We start from the raw sequence: 16,061 nt of genomic DNA, 5'->3' as shown, positions 1-16,061 counted from the left end.
AGTAACATAATAGAATAGAATATACAAATAATGGAAGAGCTCTTGGTCATTTACTTCTCAAATGAAGAATGGACAAAACTGGAAAGCTCAATCTCAAGCCCAGTGCCTAAGGCCTCACAATTTCAACAAATAGTGACATACATACAACTTGATCCCATAAAGAATGGCCCCGCATGTAACATTCTAGTATCTAGAAGCTAATGTATATTCATAAGATTTGGGGCTAGTCTATCACATATTTTACAACGTGTAACCGACAAAGGGCCAGATTTTGGATAGCAAGTGTGAGGACTGGAGTTACATCTCAATAGCAACAACGACGACTACCTGATAGCTCTATATAGCATGAAATTAAAGAGGCAAACCCATCGAGCATAGGGCCTCGGCTTAGATCTCCTTCCACTCCATGCTTGAGAGAAAAAAAATAAGAGCAACAAGATATATCCATCGACGTTTCAGTGCTAGCAAATATATATGATGCAGAATTTGTCCAACAGCTATACAAGTATTGAACTCTTTTGTTGCCGCAGAAGGCTATGATTTTATAAGAGGGCTGAGCCCCTCACCTTCCCAGCCAATCTTCAGCATTTGATCTACGACTTTCAAGCTCAACTGAACAGAACAATGATAAGTGTCAAAACAAGGTGGGATTTTAAAAGATAATAATCTACATATTCAGCTACTTGACTTGTTTTCATAAAGTTAGACAGGTAGGTTAATCTGTTTGATAACGATATTGTTTTTAGTTTTCTGCTTTTGACAATTGTACTCGATTACTCATAATTTCTTTACTACAATGTTCACTTCACACGGTCCCGAGAAATTGTATTAAAAGATAGGGAAAAAATCAGGTAGAATTATTAATTAGCCATGGAAATATGGAAGGTTCTTACAGCGGGATCAGTGAAGACTATTAACTGCATATCTGCAGTCGACACCAAAAGATTTGTGTTGTCTTTATTTAATGCCAGCGCAGTGATATCCTGCCCTTCTTTGAGTCGCAGCGTATGGAAAACCTGTAGGATAAAGGAAAGTGCATCAAATCATATTGGAAAAGTGTGTTATGGCAGTCATATAAAGTGGAAAAGCTAAGGACAGAAATTAGGTAGAGCTACTTATTTCAATTTAATAATACCTTCAAAGTATGCAGATTCAAAAAGCAAACAGAAGGAACCGGAACATCTAATCTCTCGTCTTCTGAAGTTTCATCAGGTGTGAAGAAATCCTTGGACTTAAACTCCCAGTTATTAGTGGGGGTTCTATTGTTTTGGGCTGATGAATTTATTCCAATCAAGGCACTCTCCCCATCAACAGATATTTCCATACAACTGATGCTGGAAGAGTACGGAAATGGTGCTCTAGCAATTAGATTTCCATTCAGAGTAAAGGTTGAAAGAGTACATTGTGATTCGTTCCAAGTCAATATAACTCCCTCGGAAGAAAGGCTTACAGCATGGGCCTCTATACCAGCCAACCTTCTGATCAACCGACCTCTTCTGATGGAATGTATCAAAACATCTGATGACTGGGAGCATGAAACAACAATACCAAGATCTGAGTTCACACAGCAGCACACAACTTCACGGTGGTGACCCCGAAGAACATGTATGGGACCCTCAATTCGATGCTTCCGGCTTTTGTCTGCCAATATAGAGGATAAATTACTACCACTGCCTGATGTGGACATGTCTGTCCCCATGGCAGTTTCTGACACGGCACTTGAACGACTGGTTGACAATCTATGTAATCTCCAAATTAGCAAAGTGGTATCACGGGATCCGGTGACTAGATAATTGCTATCATGAGAAACACTGACACAAGTTACTGGTGCACAGTGCCCATACGCAGTTTCCAATGTTCTTCCTCTATCTGATGATATTAGCTTCACACTATTGTCAACATGTCCGCCTATTTCCAAAGAAAAAAATAGGAGCTAGGTAAACTATTATAGAGAATACAAAGACGAGTATAAAACTAAACCATATATGCATGCATGCCTTTGAATAATCATAAGAAAATATGTCCTGAACGAGAAATTAGCTACTTATGCAGTAACAGTTAACTTAAGTTAGCTATAGAAGTAGAGATCAAACAGAAGATGTTTTCATAGCAATTGAAGTAGATTATGACTGATATAATTTTCACTTATGCTCTACAATCTGTAGGGAAGAAACACTTGGACATGAAAACACGAGAAAGTTAACCAGACCATTTTTCGTTGTAGAGCTTTTCCTCGTCTTAAAATTTCCAATAGGAAACTTTTTTTTTTCTCCTTTTGTTAGGGATTGATAGGGAACGATGATTACATTGATATCAAGAAATCACAAAAAAGTGTGAAGGTCCTATCAACAGGAGTATAAAAAACTGCTCCATTAAGCTCAATGGGATGAAAAACTACGATTACAAAATGGAGTAAATTTTCACGTGATAAAGATAGGTATAAACTTGAAGAGAAGTGAGATTTATAATCATGTTATTTATAGGTGTAGATGCGAGAATTCCTTTCAATATAGACCATAAAAAACCAAAATGATGTTAAGCTCAAGGATCCTTTTTTCCTTCTCAAAGGGATTTTTTCAAAGAGAAAAGTTTAAAGAGGAGAATTAAAGGATAAAGTCGTAGATAGATAATTAAATAAATGCTTACCAGTGATAATGTCTTTGTCCAAAGTAATGGAAACAATAGACGAGCTCCTGATTCCAGATGCAGCATATGCTGGTGCCTGGGGAAATTGCCACTCTTCGGCAGCAGAGCCAGCCTGCCCTTTGAACATGCGCATGAATGTTCCACTGGTAGAATTCATTGAGGCCTTTCCATGTTGAAAGAGGAATGGTGCACCCTGGCCATCAGGTGTGTTGGGCTGCCACTTATGCTGTGCTACATGTGCCGCAGGTGCATTTATGTCAACAATAACAACGGTATCTGAAGTTGCATGAATTGCGGCTGCAGGTAGGTTGCAGCGTTCTGGGGTGGGAACAGAGTATGATCTGATATCCTTTGGGTTCCGAAAGATTGTCTGATATGAAAATTTTATTTAAAACCAATGAGTACATGTCACATGAAAAAACCAATGAGTATGATCTGATATCCTTTGAGTCCCTAATGCATAAGGGTACTTCCCCCCAATATTCACATGTTAAGATGCATATATGCACAACAAAGCCATGTGATGGTTTAAGGAAAAGAAATCTCAGACTTGACACATATGGCAACATCATCACATCTTGATCTAACCACAAGAAAACATATTCTTCAACGAACACAGATGAACTAATTATTCTCAGGACAATGATGTTGCTCTTTTGGCTATATTAAAGGATCACATGTTGATTTCTAGTGTGTTTTTGGTTTTTAGGATATCTCTTTCTTCTTCTATTGTAAATTCCCTGGCAATAGAATAAGGTTTCAGCCATAGTCACCCAAACATTAGAATAGAATACCTTCTACTGAGGACGAACAAGGATTACACCAAGAAAGAAAGATACAACCTAAAGGCCATGGGAGGAGAGGTCCCCCCCTCCGTTTGGAATGTTGTGTCATAGCTCTTTCTTCTCCTTTGTTTCCAATTCTCAATTATTAGAGTTAACCACTTCCCTATTTTCAGCCAAATCCATTTTTGAAAGCGGACACTGGCACTTCCCTGTCTATGAGCTTTATAGAGTCCAGAGGCAGTTGCACCCATCCTCTAGTTGGAGTAGCATCCTCCAAGAACTTGATCCTATATTACCCCAGAAAATTGATTGAATTGTTTATTGTGGTCTGGCTTTAAAAATAAAAATTTTGGTTTTGGGAATACTTTTATAGCTACTTAACATCAACTTAAACCAAGTAGGCCCCACCTACCATTTGAAACCTTAATATCTTCTTGGCCTGGTATTATCACTTCTATAAAATGTTATCTACCAAATGGACCACGTCCTCTTTTCACCACCTTCAACAACCCAAAAAACACACCTAATATGTCTTTCAATACCATGCGACACTTCCAATATGCAGATTAAATTGTGAGCCCTTCTGACAGAATTCGTTTTGTGTCGAGTTTCTTCAAATGACCCAAACCTATTAGTTATTTTCAACATTCAGTCTTATATCTTTTGTCCAACCCACTTTGATTTGATAGCACCCACCCCCGTCAACAGATGTAAGACCTACCTATGCTCTACCCTTTCCTCCTCTTCCAATGTCCCAGGTAGATGGATTCCAATTATTTTATTAGCCTAGTTTCAAAGATTTTTAAAAATCAGCTTCGCAGTCTCTATTTTCAAGGAATTTATTATACCAATACATTTTTTTTACCAGCCAACAGTGAATTTCCAACAATGTTCCAATAGCTAGATCCATACTCAATAATGATTTCCCTGAATCTAGTTTGATAAGAGTCGATGTGTATTATTCGAGAGAACTCTCTCTCTCTCTTCCACGGTTGTATACCCAACTCTAAAAGAGTATGCTGACACATAGAATAACAGATGCATGTACATTATCAGAATTACCAACATGACATTTGCTTATACCTGCAGATGGAGGACATCAGCTAATGGCTTCTTCCTCAAATGAGGCACAGTTAAGAGTTGAGACGGAGTTTGACCAAAGTAGGCAATTTGATCTTGTGTGGCACGTTGTTGTACCTTTTTCAAATTGGGGAAAAAACAATTTAACAGAAATCCTGCTATTTGAAAGAATAAAAATGTAATGAAGATGAACATACAGGGTCAGATATTTTGTCAATATCAACCGTCCCCTCATAGGTAATGTAAAAGAAGACGTTATTAGCCAAAATAGCCTCTCTGCCTCGTTGCTTATACCTGATTCAACAAATCCTTATAGATGTCAGATCAAACAAAAACAGCACAAAGTAAAAGGAATTCGCGACATTGTTACCCCTACCAATTATACCAACTTACAAACACTGAAAATCAAAGGAAAAAACATCCAATAAACAAGATTAAAAAAAAATAATAATAAAAAAAAAAAACCTTCATTGAAGTAAACAACCTACCCAAAAATGAGATCAATCCACTCATGCAAATGTGCTGATACATGCTCACTCTCAAGAGCCATCCGATGTTTGTGAATAAAATCAATTGGATTTTTAGCCCAAGGAGGGAGTCTGACAGAATCTGGCAGGTTGAAATACATCAAAACAAGAAACAGACTGGCTTAAGAATAATCAATGAGAAGTACACTCATTAAGGATTACCAAGGTTCTCCCCTAATTGAGTGGTGCCAAAATCAATCGAGTTTTCATTTGTTAAGATCTCAGGAAGATAAAAAAGCTCTGGAACCTGCAGGAAATAAATGTAAAAAGTAGATGAATTCTTAAAACAGATCAACAATAACGCAATATATACTGAGAAACAACACTCGTACTTGACGAACTTACTAATTCCTTCACATCACTCATATCTTCCAGAACCCCATTCCAAGTACCAGAAATATCCAAAAACATGCGATCAGCATGATCAAATTTTCCACCTTGCAACTGAATTGAGAGAGTTGTAAATGGTTCAACTCTAAAAAGATAATACAACACCTGCAAGAGAAATAAGAAAAATTCAGATATAATTAGTATGATCCAATTGATTTGATAGAGATGTACAAATAACTCACAGAAGACGAAGTGACTGGCTTTGGAGTAAAGCAAAACTGGGGAAAATACTTTGTCCATAACCATACAGAATAGCAAAATAAACAGAGCACAATACCAAACAATGGGTTCTCAATAGAGACAAGGCTAATTCACAAAATACAAACTAACACTATAAAAAGAACGAAAAGATAATGCTGTGATTGAATTAAACAAAATAAGTTTAAAAAATTCAAAGGTATTTTTTTTCCTGAATACCCGCACAACTCCAACTTGATCTAATATTTTTGCAAATATCTAAAGTTGATAAATTGATAAATTTTTTCAACCAGATTTAAACAAGTGTTCGAGGAATCAACAATAAGAATCAACAATAAACATAAAGGCTCAAACGCATTCCAGAGAAGAAAAAGTAACAGTGGGAGCAAGAACAAGTCTCTACTTTCTCTCATACACTTGTGAAAGATAATTAAATTAATAATATTCTATCCAAAAATTTTAAATAATTTTCTTAATTTCTTGAAAAGAGAAATATCAGGCCAGCATCATCATAGTCCCTTAGGCTCCACATAAGGAACTAAATACATGAGATAATTTGTTATTTAAGTTTAAAAAAACAAGTCTTTCAGAAAATGATTCTAGAAGGCCAAACTACGTGTTTTTAAACTCCTTTTGGAGTTCAACAAAAAAGGGGAAGTAATGGCTTGACCAATTGAGCAATGTTCAGGTCAGCAGTTTAAAACTACTTAGAAACAAAAAGTGCTAAACAAAGAGAACCAAATGGTGATGAAATGGAAAACGTACAGTTCCAGCACTTGAGTAATGTGAACCATAATGAAATTTCGGGATTACTGGATCCTCAAAGCTTGAATATCTCTCTTGGAACTTTTTAAGGCGATCTGCATTCAGTGCACCGACAGGCTGCAAAAAAAATTGAGGCTTCATGGTTAAATAGACAGCCTTCCAACGTTGAAAAAGAATGAACAGAAGAGTTTGAAGGAGAGAACCTTAGAAAGATCTCTGAATGAGGAAGAATCAGAAAGATCTAAACTCTCTGAACTATAATCAGAAAGAACCCATGGGAAAACTGGATACTGAAAGAAAGCAATTTTTAGTGCAATATATGCGTACATACATATAATATATATATATATATATATATATATATATATATATATATATATATATATCCACAAAACAAGAAAATTGTCCAAATGACCTACCTGGGTAATGTCATTATAACTACGCCCAGCCAGGGTATTGAGATGCATTAGATATTCAAAATTGCTGATCTGCAAAAGATACCGATTTTTTAGCTATCTTTAACATGCACGTTCAACTTGTGGGATCCAAACATAAAAGCTGTTGCCTTAAAAAATATAAAAACAAAAACCATTATGAGATGATGGTTATTCCAACTTAAGTCATACCTCCCATCTAGCCCAGCGCTCCATAAGCTGAGTTCTCTTGAGAAGTTGTTCGGGCCTCTACAAAATGTAAATGAATCATAACTACTGTAATACAGAAAGTAAGTAGATAAAGTTCTTTATCTTTATTCTATCTGTGAACACTCATGATACAAGACCAACCACCAATCATCTGACCAGATTCCTCACATGTCAGTCACGTGCACTGAGATCATATTGATTGATATCATGAAACAGTTCTTTTATTAGGAATCTGGTAATTAGACATGATATCGATTAAAATATTGGATCAGAAAAAACGTGTAAAAATTTGAAATATCTGTTGAATTTTATGTAAGATGCATGGAGAGAATGATTTATCCGTACAATAGTCAATGTAACACACTGCACACATAGATGCAGAAACTTAGCCGGAGTTATAAGGACCGAGATATGAACCTGAGTTGCTAGATATACATCATTCAGATGAGGAGGTCGCACTTGAACAATTGCTCTATACGCATTTTTCCGTCCCTCAGTACTCTTAATAGCAGAAAAGGACATACAGGAAAAAATTATCAGTCAGATTCCACTGAAAGGTGATGGGGGCAGAGGAGCAAACAGGAAAAAAAAAAAAAAAGGAAATGCAAATAAAGGCATGTAGAGTCTACCCCGAAATCAAAAAAGTAGTTTGATCTATCAACCATAAACAGTTCAAGAGCACTTCTTCTTAGGAGATACCTGAAACAGGAAAGTAGAATACTGTTAAGAAAATATAATAAAGCACGGTTATAAAATAAGTCTCGAGGTAGATGTCAAGCTTCTGATAGAAGAGAGTGATATGAAATAAACGCAGCACTGTAGGTAAGGCTACCAACTTTTTCGTACTGAAATTGTTATTCCAACCGTTGTTATCGTTAAAAAAAGTACATTGAAATTCAATATGAAACTTGTTAGATTTCTAAACAACAGCATTCGTATTATCCAGCTACAGACTACACCAACTCCACCAACTGTGTTTGTTTAGGATGATGTATCAGGTTCATGTCAAGTTGGCTCGTCAAGTTATAAAAGTAGAAGGGCAAAAATAAGGAACTTCCCCTCAAACTAAACTAAATAATAATAATAATAAGCTATCCAACAAGTGTGAGTACGATGAAAAAAATAATTATAAAATTCTCTAAACAATAATAACATTTAAAAGATAGGGTAAAAATAGTATCTTATGGATAGATTCTTCGTATCAAAAGAATGGGATGCTATTTTGTATAATTCACGAGTCTCCAAACAATCATTATTGGAAGGGCTTTATGCTGTTAAGATGGGTCCTTCAAGGTTTCAAGGAAGTGGATATTAGATCCTCCAGGAGAACTTTCAGTCAAATCATTAACAAGACATTTGGCAGCCTCTTCTCTTATACAAAAACAAGTGTTTTCAGCTTTACGGAAGTTAAAAAACCCTGAGAGAATTACTATCTTATATGGATTATGTTCAGCCTCAGTACTTAGGATGCAAATTCAAATTCAAAGAAAGCTCCCAGCTTGTTCTCTTGTGCTCTCCCCCCTCTTAGCTGTGAGGATGGGAGGCTTTCTGCATATTTTATTTGGAATGCCGGTTCAGTGGTTTTTCAAAGGGCAATGTTCTTCAACTTTTTTATTGAGTTTTCTACAGCTCGTATCTCAAGATCATTATGGGTGCACGCAGTTAAAGCTTTACTTTCACAATTGTGGCTGGAGAGGAATGTAAGGATCTTTCTTTACTTTCATAATTCTGGTTGGAGAGGAATCAAAGGATATTTCTTTACTTTCATAATTATGGTTGGAGAGGAATCAAAAGATCTTTCTTTACTTTCATAATTATGGATGGAGATGAATTAAAGGATCTATGAAAACAAGCACTTATATTGGAGCACATAGTAATTTAGTGGAAGAGTGGAGAATTTAATGCTACGGATGACATGCCAAATAATTGATCAAATTAAGAATTGAAGGACTAGACTGTACCTACCAAAATAATTCGGAGAAATTTAGTAATTTTTTCTTAAAACTTGGAAGAGTTCTATATCAAAGAATTGCTTAAAGAAATTCAAACCAAGGAGAGAGAAACTAAATATAGAGTATGATAAGACTGTCCTAACTTCACCTTCGACTATGAATCTGATGGAGGGAAGACATCATCCAGGTCCTGTCCTTTTCCTGGTCTTCTTTTGGTTTACAGCTGGAATCCATTGTTGTATTGAGATCATTGCTATCAACTATAAAATTGATTCTCCTTGTTGTGACCTGCAAGCATGAAATGTCCTTTAAGCTTAAACAAGAATGGATAACTTGTAAGTTATAATAGGACAACGATAACTTATAACATGGGTAGTGCGGGAAGAAAAAACTAAAAGTAGAAAATCATTTTCTAGACAAATTCTATGAAATTAGATTAGGATGCATCGGATGGAGCATGTCATTTGGCTCGTTGGTGCAACCACCAAACCTAATAACAAAATTTTCAGTGGCCTCTTCAAACTCCGAGATAAGATCTCTTGCTCAATAGAGTAAATAAACCTTCATCCTTATATTAGATTTTCTGATCATGAGCTGAACTATAGCTTTAAAGTTCTCATTCTAAACCATGGAAGACCTTGCCTAGCAAATTTCTTTTGAAGTTTCTTTTGAGAGTTCAACAACATCTAGGGGCGGGAGATCCAAACTTATCATCTTTGATAGATGACATATGCCTTAACTAGTTAAGCCATACTCAGTTTGGCAAATTTCTTCTAAATTTGACACCCTTTCCCCCATTATATTTCTCAATAAGGCTTAAACGGTAAAGAAACTCAACAAAAAGTTACCCAAAAAATTTAGGTAACTATCTCAATTCCCATCCCAAATGCTTGAAACTAGCTCTATTCTCATCCCAAATGTTTTCACCAAAACTTCTTTATCTTGAACCTTAACACAAATATTTTAGGAAAAGAGTGCACATGAGGATGTAATCTCACCCATTTGTCATTCCAAAATAAAGTTTTCTCCCCATTTCCAACACTATAATTGAGAAACAATGAAAACAAATGGAGAAAGTTTTGAAATAGTCTTCCACAAGTTGCAAGAACTTCTCTTCCTTTAATGAACCTACCAGGTTTCTCCATGCGGTAACTAACAGTAATATCAACTCAAAGTTCCCATTTTTCTTAGGGAACCTTCCAAAGCCACTTCGCAAGCAATGCGCTATTCCACCTTCTCACATTCCAAACTACAACGCCTCCTTTTTCCAATGGTAAGGCATGACTCCTCAATTAACTAAACGACTAATATTCTTAACTTTGCCACCATCCAAATGAAATCTCTTAAATTTAAGTTAATTACTAGAAAATAATGTATTAGCATTACTTTGTCCAAATGTCGATATTAAATAATTAATTAACTAATCAAAACTAATGTAAATTAAGAATTAAAACTAGTTAGTCCATATCTCTCTCCTGTTTACTACTCAACTCTCTGAACTAAAATCTCACTTTCTGGTAGAATAATTGAAGCACATTTTTTATCCACAGATAATTATTACCCAAGTTTTAAAAGTTAAAACTACAAAAACAAACAGTGTTTATATGCCTATGGTAAAAATTCTCATAAGCTGTGAAAGAAATGAGACCATAAGAATTTCAAACTAGGACCTCACCTGGAAGGTTCCTTGTATAACCTTTAGTGGCCGGACCATTGTTGAAGGAAGCTCAAGAATAATTCTTTCATCAAGCTCGCTAGGAACATAACCTGGCGCAACTGGTGATGAACCCTGAATTAACTCTTGGTCATTGACAAGTTGTGTATTACTAGACTCTGCAGACGCCTGGAGGTTCTGCTCAGATGTTTCAGTCAAGTTTGAGTTCACAACACTTTGTTCTACATCATCGGCCCTACCATCTAAACTATCAATTTCCATTTGTACATCATCATCGTTCACTGCCTCTATAGCTATTGCATCTGCTGCTAATATAGAGGCATTTGATGAGCTCAATGCATCTTCCCGATCTTTCTTCAAGTCAATTTGATCCTCATAATTTGCAGCAGCACCACAATGATCGGACCCTCTGTAATTCCTCCTCAAACATCGTCTCATCCTGGAAGAACTTTCCATCAAGTCTAGCTTCCAGAAAACCTAAATCAATATTTAAGCATCAGTGACAAATGCAGTCCAAAAAAGTTGTAGCTAAAGACAAGGCATGGTCCCTAAGATGAGTATGAATGCAGTAAAATGTAAAATATTAAGCTTCACTTGGAAAAACATCTCATAACATACGCGTGAAGGTTTGGGAAACTGTTCCCCAATTGGACCAAAGAGACATCTCATTTCTATTAAGTAATGTACTAATTTCCTCCATGCACGAATTCCTTTGCACATGCGATGATGATCAATAACATCAACTTGAGCTCGCCTATCAACCTGGAGAATCAAAAACATAAACAAAACCATTGTACCCAGGGACAAAACCAGAAAGAGGAAGAGAGAAGTAGAGAAATGATATTGACCTCAGATCGCTGGATGTTCCTTGCTAAAGCAAAACTTGCTACAAGGACAGCAATGAATTTATAAGATAAAGCATTAAAATCCTTCCCGTATACTGATTTTGTGTCAAATGGTTGCAAACATTCCATCCAGGCAACTGCCATAGCTTCAGAATTATTCCATCGCTTTACACGGTCCCTGTCACTAGCATTTCTCCTCTGTGCTGATGTGGCCATGGCCACAGCACTGAGACCCCTTCCTGAACCAATCTTTGCATTACGCTCCAAATCACGTGCAGCTGCCAAGGCAGCTGCTTTTGCCGCAGCCTTGTCCTTCGGTAAAGAAGGTGCTCTGTTCGGCATCTCCAACGGTTTTTGAAAGCTGGAAAATGTATGGAGCCTAGTTGTTTTCCTCTCAAGCAAAGAACTGTCACGCCGTAGTTGTGATGTTGTGACAGGAGCTGTAGTTTCCCCACCAGAGGCACCAGCAGCAATCATTGCTAATGCCATGGCCGCTGGGGGCGATGCAAATGCAGCAGCCCATGCTGGAGCGATCATGGCAAGAGCAGCCTGACAGAAATGAAATGAGATTATGACAACATGAAGTGATATCAAATCAGAATAAATTCCATGAAAAGCCAAAGAGAATTGCTCTCGTTACATCCCTATTTGCAACGAAATCTCATTTAGTAAACACTAGAAAAACTCAAACAATAACAGAAAAAATAATAATAGTTTTTGATGCCCGACTCCTGAGTGGGGAAAAGAAAACTACTAGTGATAAAATGAAAATAATCAAACATGTTAATATATGAAAAGAGGAAAATACTCTCTTAAATAGGTCAAGTATAGCAAACAAAAAGATCACTCAAAAGAATGATAAGATTGTTTATCATTAGCACTGGAGGGAAAAATAATTGGTGTATCTATGTTTTGACCAATGAATACATTCTGAAAATCTCGGGAACTTGCCAACTAAAGGCTAACTAAAAAAATACAAAGAACTCAAACATTTCTTCATTAAAATCCAACTAAAGGTTCTGACACATAAAATGCAAAGAGGAAAGTCTAACAAGACGGTACGTTAATCTAATCAAATCCTAAATTATATCTAACTTTCCTAAAAGGCTTACTTTGGCGTTCATTCTCAACCCTAACTAAGTGCAGCTTAAGTTTCGGGGGTCTTCACAACCAATTCTTACACAGATAACCATCCAGAAATTTCCCAATCTTGCAGTTCCATATATTTTTTAACAAAATAATAAATGTTTCTAAAAGAAGCCATAGTTCCCGTATATATATACTTAAAGAAATATATACACTTAAAGAAAGACGACGACGACGACAAAAAAAAAAAAAAAAAAAAAAAAAAAAAAAAAAACCACATAAAATAGAAGGGTAAAGATGAATAACACGTGTTTTTTTACTAATTTTTTTAATGAAACGCATGAATAAAAGAAAACCTTGGGCACAAATGTATAGATAATGGAACAAATTGTTCTTAAAAAGCTTAAGAAAATGTTACTAGGACCAGGGGCAAGGGAGCATATTCGACGAAACAACAGTCTACTCCTTTGCATTCTCTAGTTTTCTTTTTTTTTTTTTTTTTTTTTTTTTTCAAACACAAGAAGTAAAATGGTTCAAATGAGGCATCTAGCTTGAAGAGCCACAATTAGATATTCCCACAGAGAACGGAATTTCAGAAGAAAAATTGGAAAACGTTGAAATTGGTAGCATTTCATTGAAAGAATTTCTCTTTGTTCTGAAAGAAACAAGGTACGTAACATCTTAAGACTGTTATCACTAAAAATGTTCTGAATACCTCTATTGGCAGGGCATCAGCAGCCAATGCCCGGTCATCAACAGTTAGAGGATTCAAACCATCTGCGGTGGCGAGTTCATGAATTCCAGCCAATAAAGGGCGCCATCTCCTCAAAATGGCAACAAACGGAGGTAAAATAGCCTCAAGGTACTGTTTTCGAAGAGGATTTCTATCTTTGCTCACTGAATGCCAAACCTGTAAGATAAAAATTTAAACAAGGCAATGTAATAGAGAAATTATTGAAAGAGAAGAAAAATACAAAACCAAGCAATCAAATATTTCCATCACGAATTCTTGGTCAAGCAATAATAACTACATATTGCAATAGATGCAGACAAAATGAGTAAAACTAAACCTCGAAGAATAATTATTCTCATCACTAACCTCAGAATAGAGGACACAAGAAGCAACCAACACTCTCTGCCTCTTGGAATCAGAAATTGGCATGTTAAGAACAGGTGAAAGCACACTGGCCACAAATAATGTCAGTTAGATTCATCATTCTGAAGGAAAAAGCACTAGATAAAAAGATTGCAGTGGTGAGGCTAATTATAACCCTGAAATATGTTCTGGATAAGAGAAAATATTCTTAATAGAGAAGAGACCTTAAAACTTCATACCAACTATTTTACACTACACAATCCACCACTAATTGAAAATAATTAGAGAAATGGGAACTGTCAGATTGTCTTTGCTTTAATTAACTTACAAGAGTGGGTCTAGGAGATATTGGTCATTCACGTTGAGAATTTTTTGTATTATAAAATAATTCAACATTTGAGTTATTTGTGTCATATTGATCCAAAACTATCTTCACCTAATCCATCTCAAATTCCCCATTTAAATTGCATAAGCTGAAATTTACCAACATGCTCCTAAGAAAGCATTCAGAATTTATACCTCCAAAGTAAAGCTGACCGTGGTTTTCTTCCTTCTGGAATTCCATCATCGAAGCTTATATTTCTCATGAGTATACCATTTTCACCATCATCATCCTCCCTCATTGAAAGAAGCACCATTCGGAGCATGCATAAGAATGGTTGGTCACTATCTAACAACTGGTAAAGTGCAGACATACCCCCCATTCCAGTACCTGATCCTCCACCTATTCCAAGGCCACCTCCGAGTCCTGATTCATCCAAGAGTAAAGCTTGGAGCATGGCCACAGATTTCTTTATCAGAGGAAGTTCGATCCAGTTCCCACTAGAATCTTTTTCCAAATACCTCCAAGATTCCCATCCACTGCCCCCACCACCCAAGAGAGTATTATCTGAAGGAAGACCAACACCATACCATAACCGACTCCTATACTTCCAACCCTCAGATAAGTCTGTTGCATAGCTACCATAAGATACAAAAGCACATGAAACAGATTCATAAGGTTCGGCTGCTGCTGCTGCAGTGAGACGCTCCATCACCACAGAAGAAATTTGCCCATTTGCATCGGCCATTGAAGCAAGGACCTGACTCAAACAATACCAACATCAATTCAAAGAATCTTAGTCTACCAAGGAAGAAACAATGAAAAGAATAAATATACAGTTCATTTCATAAACTTGCCAGCTTGTCTAAAGATAAATTAACAATGCTCAAGAAAACACACTTTTTTACCCAGGGATCCCTCTTTTGTAGTCCACTACTCGGAAATTGGAGGACAGCGACAAGAAGGATGAAAAAAAAACATATGTTCAAGCGGCTAACTTGATAACAACAGAATGGGCCAAAATGATAAAAATAAAAAATTATAATTATAATAATAGGAACGTAACATACTTTAAAGAAGAATAGGATAGTAAATACTATTTAGATGTCTGCCTTTAAAGTTAATAAAGAAACTTAGACATACATCAATAGGGAGTCCACTAGGCGCACTAGATATTGATCCACGGATACTCGCAGGTTCTTGTGGCTCTTTGCCACCAATACTGGTCAAAGAATTTGCGCGGTTATTCAGCGGAGACACTAGTGAAAGAGGAGATGTATAACCATCTCCAACACTTGAAGCACTTGATAATTTACTCTGTAACCGCAAATGATCCTCAACAAGCATCAATATCACAATGGCATTTTCCACCAAAGATACAGAAAGCTGCGCAGCATTTTCTGCTTCAGCTTTAGCATCTTTTGGTGATAACCCCTCAGCTGCCACACCAGCAGCTGCTGCAGCAATAACTTGAGTCTGCCAGTAATAAACTAATATTAAGATAAATTGTACAAAAGAACAGAGAAAAGTAAGAGAGCCTAAAATTACGCATCCTCCTACTGAACAGGTTGAGATATTTGGCAGATGTGAGAGATTAGTAGGCTAAAATGCAAAGGAATTAACTACAAAAGAAGAAAGAATGAAGCATAAACAGAAATTCAACATTTTTCTTCTAATGATTTAAAATAATTCAAATGATTCAGCTTTGCTGAACTTTGGTTAATAGCATGATGAAGATAGGGACGGCACATATCATACTTAAAAACCAAACAGGGATAAGAATGAATGTTGTGACACCACATCAGATTATTGCATGTTTCGAACCGAGGAAACCTCCAAGAAAGAGAGCTACCTGAGCCTGCAATTCCCTCCCAGAAAAGTCCAGCAAAGCACCCAATAACCTTCTTTTAAATATCGGCAATGATTCTTCGCGTCTTCAAATAAGAAGAGATTTGCACAAAAAAGATGAAAGTTGCAATAAAAATAAAAATAAAAATAAGCGACAGAAACTATTGTCAAATTTATGTGAAGGCAGATAATGGAAGGGAAA

At 36.3% G+C, this 16,061-nt stretch overlaps 1 protein-coding gene across 2 annotated transcripts in view; it reads right to left on the bottom strand.

The window, feature by feature from the left end:
* Positions 1–22: 22 nt before the first annotated feature.
* The window catches only part of LOC111790049 (WD-40 repeat family protein / beige-like protein), a 28,594-nt gene continuing 12,555 nt past the window's right edge, over positions 23–16,061 (bottom strand). For both annotated transcript variants that reach the window (XM_023670825.2, XM_023670826.2), the window contains exons 9-32: positions 15,864–15,945; positions 15,155–15,487; positions 14,209–14,771; positions 13,693–13,777; positions 13,309–13,503; positions 11,511–12,056; positions 11,281–11,424; positions 10,663–11,139; positions 9,136–9,275; positions 7,665–7,734; positions 7,453–7,536; positions 7,018–7,074; positions 6,811–6,879; positions 6,595–6,681; positions 6,392–6,508; positions 5,384–5,533; positions 5,201–5,285; positions 5,000–5,120; positions 4,709–4,805; positions 4,515–4,628; positions 2,647–3,016; positions 1,136–1,908; positions 894–1,016; positions 23–612 (exon numbers count right to left, since the gene is read on the bottom strand). In XM_023670825.2, the coding sequence (XP_023526593.2) occupies positions 535–612; positions 894–1,016; positions 1,136–1,908; positions 2,647–3,016; positions 4,515–4,628; positions 4,709–4,805; positions 5,000–5,120; positions 5,201–5,285; positions 5,384–5,533; positions 6,392–6,508; positions 6,595–6,681; positions 6,811–6,879; positions 7,018–7,074; positions 7,453–7,536; positions 7,665–7,734; positions 9,136–9,275; positions 10,663–11,139; positions 11,281–11,424; positions 11,511–12,056; positions 13,309–13,503; positions 13,693–13,777; positions 14,209–14,771; positions 15,155–15,487; positions 15,864–15,945 (4,960 nt within the window). In that variant the 3' untranslated portion in view covers positions 23–534. The remainder of the gene's footprint in view (positions 613–893; positions 1,017–1,135; positions 1,909–2,646; positions 3,017–4,514; positions 4,629–4,708; positions 4,806–4,999; positions 5,121–5,200; positions 5,286–5,383; positions 5,534–6,391; positions 6,509–6,594; positions 6,682–6,810; positions 6,880–7,017; positions 7,075–7,452; positions 7,537–7,664; positions 7,735–9,135; positions 9,276–10,662; positions 11,140–11,280; positions 11,425–11,510; positions 12,057–13,308; positions 13,504–13,692; positions 13,778–14,208; positions 14,772–15,154; positions 15,488–15,863; positions 15,946–16,061) is intronic.

The sequence above is a fragment of the Cucurbita pepo genome, chromosome 3 (assembly GCF_057944985.1).
Source record: "Cucurbita pepo subsp. pepo isolate OVF chromosome 3, ASM5794498v1, whole genome shotgun sequence".
Taxonomy (NCBI): domain Eukaryota; kingdom Viridiplantae; phylum Streptophyta; class Magnoliopsida; order Cucurbitales; family Cucurbitaceae; genus Cucurbita; species Cucurbita pepo.
This window is presented reverse-complemented; position numbering and strand designations above follow the sequence as displayed.